General features: G+C 38.5%; 2 protein-coding genes across 2 annotated transcripts; one reads left to right on the top strand and one right to left on the bottom strand.

The window, feature by feature from the left end:
- Positions 1-134: 134 nt before the first annotated feature.
- LOC135086081 (uncharacterized) lies at positions 135-2,174 on the bottom strand. Its single transcript, XM_063980840.1, has one exon. The coding sequence runs from the start codon at positions 2,075-2,077 to the stop codon at positions 1,157-1,159; it is 921 nt and encodes a 306-aa protein (XP_063836910.1). The 5' UTR covers positions 2,078-2,174; the 3' UTR covers positions 135-1,156.
- A 153-nt stretch (positions 2,175-2,327) lies between these two features.
- On the top strand, positions 2,328-4,777 carry LOC135085867 (uncharacterized). Its single transcript, XM_063980651.1, has 2 exons — positions 2,328-2,900; positions 4,548-4,777. The coding sequence occupies exons 1-2, from the start codon at positions 2,648-2,650 to the stop codon at positions 4,775-4,777; spliced, it is 483 nt and encodes a 160-aa protein (XP_063836721.1). The 5' UTR covers positions 2,328-2,647.
- The last annotated feature ends 1,399 nt before the right edge of the window (positions 4,778-6,176 follow it).

Raw genomic sequence — 6,176 nt, forward strand, 5'->3', positions numbered from 1 at the left:
CTGCCCCCACTGGGAATCAAACCCGGGACCTCTGCGTCTGAAGCAGGTGGTCTTACCACTAGACCACAGAGGCAGTTGCAACTTGTCTAGGGGGGCTGACCTTAAAAAAATAGATACTGGTAAATAAAAAGCAATTTTCATGGCAATGTAAAAATAATTTATTTACCCCTTATTACTAACCAACTCTTAAACAACAACAATACATAGATAAATGATTAATGTGAGGAAAACCCACAACCTTGTTGCATTTCATTGTATGATTCAACACCATGAATAAATTATAATAGTTACCATAATTCACATAAGATTTTCCATAACAAAATTTGAATAATTATTTTCCCTTAAAAAATAATTATTCTAATGTTAGTGACCATGAAAGTTTAAAACAATCAAAAACTCCTCCAACAGAAAACTGTTGTGTGGCTAATTTACCCATTGTATTGTCCAACATGTGTTTTATGATGGTCACCCTATTGCAACAATCATAGTCGAAATATCAATTGAACAAGTAGCATGGTAGCATTTCATGAAACAAACACTGTCACTCAATGGGAAGAAAAAATGTGGCATTGAGTAACAAACAGTGTTACTAATCGGTAATTTTTTTACCAATGGGTAACAGTGTTTTTTTTTAGTGTTCGAATTGGACCAATAGCGAATTACACCAATCGCGAATTGGCCCAATAGCGAATTACACCAATCGCGAATTGGATCAATAGCGAATTGGACCAATCGCGAATTGGACTAATCACGAATTTGTGAATTTTTCACGATTGGCCCAATTTCAAATTGGACCAATCGCGCCTAAAAGCACAAAAAGGTGTGACTCAACGGGAACAAACGATTTTTCGGCTCTAGTTTAAATAAAATTTTCCTTTAGTGTTAAGTTTTTAATGTTACATTGAAATCAGTAAGCTGTTGATATACCTAATAAATAAATAAACATTATGTTACTGGTGCGTTTGTGAGTATACTGGACGTTTATTTCTCAATTAGTCTAACAATTCAATTCTCTAATTTATGGTATCAACATGTCATAAACACCAAAACGTTTGTAAAAAACTTATAGAATGCAAATATTTTTAAATGTACTTCAATTATTTCTGCATATTAATACATCTTAAAGCTATTTGTGAATAGTGTCTTAAAATCCTACCTATTCCTTCCAGACATAACCACTCAACCTGAACGAATTGCTCATATCCCACTTAAAGACCCTCGTACCAGCTTTAGGCCCACCCGCCCCTGCCACTACGATCAACGGCATGAAATGTTCCGCAGCTTGCATCGGATGAGCAGCCGTAGCTCCAGGTTGCTCACGCCACGATATAAGTCCCTCTTTTCTCTTCACCTCATCCTCGGCTGTACAAACTTTATACAAATACTGATCGAACTCTTCGTTCACAACTTTCCCGTGGCGTCCGTACATAAATTCTCTCATGTTATGGTAAGACATACCGGAACCCATCACAGCCACTCCTTCTTTCCGGAACTGATATAAGACTTCCCCCAATTTATAATGTTCTTCAGGATCCTGGCTGCTTAGTACGGACACTTGTATTATAGGAATGTCTGCCGAAGGGTTTATAAGCATCATAGGAACGAAAACTCCATGGTCCCAGCCTCTAACTGGATCAAGTTTGGACTTTATGTTGGATTTTTGTAACGCTGCTTGAATATGAGCAGCTAAGTTCGGGTCACCAGGAGCATCGTACTTGTATTTGTACGATTCGGCTGGGAAACCGTAATAATCGAAGTATAAACTGTGTTTTTTACCTGAAGATATAGTCACACTCTCTTCTTCCCAATGGGCAGTAACTAGAATGATGGCCTTTGTGGTAGACAAATCTAGGTACTTTTTCACATCGTCACGCAAATGTTTCGTGAGTTCTGCATGGTCCTTGTCCCCGAGAAGTGGTAAAGGTCCCCCACCGTGGTTTACGAACAGCGCTGGAGCGATCACAGACATTTTTCGAAGAGGTCCAGTAAAATATCGAAGAATGTTCATAGACACTAAGGTCATACACACTATGAATGCCACTTGAAGGAGAATGGAAAGTGTATTCAAAATAAGCATGAATATGACTAATTAAATACGTCAGAGTAAATAATGATACAAAAAAATGCAGTTTGTTGATTACACCAAGGTTATGTATTTGACTCGCTTATTTTAACGTTTCATTGATTTGTCACATGCTGCCATAAAAAAATCATGTTTTGACATTTTGGTTTATAAAAAAAAACACTTATCTTCGATCTAATTTCTGAACGAAAATTGTACAGAAAAAGGAGGGAAATAGTTGTTAGAGTGAAACGGAAATACACGCTAGAAAGAGAAAGAGATTTGCACGAACAAAAATGGCGTCTTTCTGAGTTGTCCTTTTCGCGCAAGCTTAATTTTAAAATTTCTTCAAACTGATTAGATTTTCGCGTATTTTAACCTGCAAGTTCGTTCGCAAGTATTGTAGAAAGTTAGAACACATTCATCAAACTAAGTTTCGTTAAAAATATATGTAGAATACATTAGAAAACTGGGACAATGCCTTATTTTGGGCGAGGCGTATTTCCTGCTGATTATTTGTACAAAAACGCGTCTTTACGCATTATTCGCGCGTTCTAGTGGTATCCGAAGGTGTAAAGTGCAAAAATGGACAAGAAAAACAAGAAGAAAGTGGTTATAAAGCGGAAAAGTGATGAACCAGCGGAGTCGGAGAAGAAAGCAAAAATCATGGTGAACAGGCCGAAGACTGAGGGTGATAAAGAGAAGGTGGAGGTAGTGAACCAAGTTGTGGAGGTGCCTGTGGACCAGGGACAGCAGATAGTGCACACAGGACAACTGGTCGAAGGTAACTTTGAACAGCCAGTGTTTGTCAACATGAAAGGGGAGCCAGTTCAATTAGGTCAGTATTTTGTAAACATAGTGTTAAAAAACGCGATTTAGAACCCTAGGACCCTATTTTATGGTTTTTTGGGTCATAATTTAGTCATAAAATAACTTGTTTTAACGCTGATTTAAAGTCTACTGAGACAAGCTTTTGCTTCATGGGTCCACTAAAACAAAGCGCTTTTCACATTTATCACTAACAATAGCACTAACTGCTTCATTAATTATGAAAATACTTGGCTTACCGAATGCCTTATTGGTTTGGGCTTCCTTTTCTTTTAAATGTTCTGCGAGGAGCAGGCAAGGGCAAAAAGCATTCTGCTTACTGCTCAATGCAATCTATGGTTTTTAAATTGGCTTGAAATGAAAGTATACAATCTCAAAATAATCGAACTAAGCATATAAATAGTATTTACTGCAAATACTATTGAATATCACGAATTATAACGTCAACTAGTTAGATTAGACGCTGCTTAGTTCCAATTGGCCAATTTGAATAAACACTATAATTAGTCACAAAATTATCTGAGATGGTTGACTTTCATTGGAACTATAAGCCAATAAACACGAACAAAATAATTTTATCGGCTTTGATATGGGTAATAATGTAAATAATGCGGAGACAACTAGATGAGGATTACGTCATCCATTACAAGAGCCTATCATTTAGTCACCCAATAGGTTTTACAGGTGTAAAATTAAAAAGGAAAGAATCTTCTTCATTATTATGCATTTTAATCGCTACTTTCAGCATCTTGAAAGTTCATAATCATAGAGAGAGACCATAAACCTTGATAGAGGAATGCCTGCATCAGCGAACTTCAAAGTATTATCCCTTACTATTAAAAGTTACATTTACTATGTAAACTTATGTGTTGAAACCGAGTTTAAAGTGACATTAATTATGGAAACGTCCTTTAAAACTACTTTTCTATTAGTCCGGTCGCTGAACTAACTATATATATAGCTAACCATCCTTATCGCTCGCGCGTAATTATATTGCTGTGATTACGCGCGAGCGATAAGGATGAGTAGCTTGGGGTCATTGGACGAAATTCTACGTGCACGGCGACCGGGCTTTACATGCATGTAACTTTTTTCAGTAAGGGTCTTGAATGCATGGAATAGGGAATATGCATGCATGCATAGTTTTTCTCGTTTCAGCCAAATGACGTCCACTGCTGGACAAAGGCCTCCCCCAAGGTTTTCCACAATAATTAAATAGCATAGTTTTTACAAGATAATAATTAAATAATCTACTTAAAGCTTATGCAATCTATAAAAGAAGTAATTACTGGGATTGAACTAGAAATAAGAAAAATATGGGAGTTTAAATATTGCATGGAATAAACTGATAAGTGTCATTTCATTATTTTCATTAGATTACAAATAGCAAAACCAGTGTGCTACAACTATGCATCTTTGATGGTCTCAATTAAAAAAATAACAATAAAACATTCTTCTAGAGATTTTTGAAGGAGAAAAACATTAGATGATCTTCTATTAAAAGTTATAAAACATACATACTAAGCTTTTACAAACTAAGGTTGTTATGTAATTATTGTGTAAATAATCATCAACAAATCAAAAAAGCATGCATATTCCCTATACATCAGCCTTACAAACAGTACAAATAAACTGACTATGGCATCTCAAATTCCAGGCCCAAACACAGTAATACTGTACGAACAAAGCGGTAACCCGTCCAACTTTGCCTTCGGAGGCATGTGGACGATGGACCAGTCGGGTCGGATTGTCATGGCTGAGACCATATACGACGTGAAAGGGGAGCCGGAAGAAGAGAGTGCTACTTTCGTCCAGAACACTACGGAGGTTAACACAAATGTAAGTATTTGGATAGTTTTGAGAATATCGCGCTATGCGTCCTCATAGGTATGGGTGCGGCATGGGAGGGTGTATTTGTAGACGTTAAACGTCAGCGTGACTTCAGATTTATTTGCTCTCTTACGTCATAATTCTTCAGTAAGGTGTTATCTCCTTTCTTGAAGAAAAGCACCACCACGCTTCTGTTCATTGCCTCTGGCGTTATTCCCTCGAGTAAAACGGAGTTAAAGAGCCTCTGGAGGACCTTCAGTATCGGTTTTCTATTGACGTTCATAAGTGCCACTTGTGGTCTAAACTGAATAAATATTTTTTGATTTTGATTTTGATTTTTGTACCACCCGCGTTCAGAAGCTCCGAGGTTATTCCGTCATCACCCGGTGCCTTGTTGTTCTTAAGTTGTTTGAGAGCCATCCTAATCTCGTATAGGCTGATATCCGGGATATCTTCGGTATAGTGTCGGGTTAGCTTAGCCCTTGGATCTGTGGCTGAGCTATCAACAGTCCCACCCATAAACGTCATAAAGTGTCAGTCCCACCCCTCCCGTGTCGCTCCTATACCTCAAGCACTGATTGAGTGAAGCGCTAGATCTATAATTCATATTTATTGCTGTGGGTCATCTGGAAAAGGAACAGCTTTGACAGAAAACTGTCTGGCAACTTTCTTGACAAGTTAAATTATCATGATACCTAATGTTACGATACCAACTAAAGTAGAGTCATGGTCATTTGGAATAGCAGGGGTTTGACTTTGACATATTTTGGCGGGAGAACGAGACATTACGACAAATACACAAGATGGGAAGAGACAGAATAGATTGTCAGTTCGACAGTCGAATCGACCTTTTGTATCGCTGCTAGTTGGCCGTACTTTAGTGCGTCATAGCTTTTACTTCATTGTTACAACGCGTCGTGGTTGAGACCACGATGCCTATTGTCTAGGCCTAGCCTAGCCACGGCCTAGGATGCGCGCCGCGATATAATTTTACTGTCGACTTTAGAAGACAAATGTATGGGCATATCATCTAAAATTGATAAAATTACTAAATAAATACATTGTCACTAAGCTAGCTTAGTGATGCACAAATTGGTTTAGTGAAAATGGGATCGCCGAGCTCGAAGAATTTTGTCCAATGACCCCAAGCTACCCATCCTTATCGCTCGCGCGTAATTATATTGCTGTCGCGACTGTGCGACGGGCCCGCAGTGAGTGTGCGAGACCGGGCTTTAGATCATTTCATCCACTCGGACTCGCCCCACCATTCTTCCGCTAATGTTTGAGTGTTATCGGTACACGCTAAATGATCCATGAGTGCACACGCACACTACAATAATGACGCTCGAATGCCGCGCTTCCCGAGACCAAAAATTGGTGGGGCGCGTCTTCGTGGATGAAACGATCTATACCGCTCGTAACATAATAAACCTATATCGCATCTCTTTCCAGCAAC

This window comes from Ostrinia nubilalis, chromosome 30, assembly GCF_963855985.1.
Source record: "Ostrinia nubilalis chromosome 30, ilOstNubi1.1, whole genome shotgun sequence".
NCBI classification, from domain to species: Eukaryota; Metazoa; Arthropoda; class Insecta; order Lepidoptera; family Crambidae; genus Ostrinia; species Ostrinia nubilalis.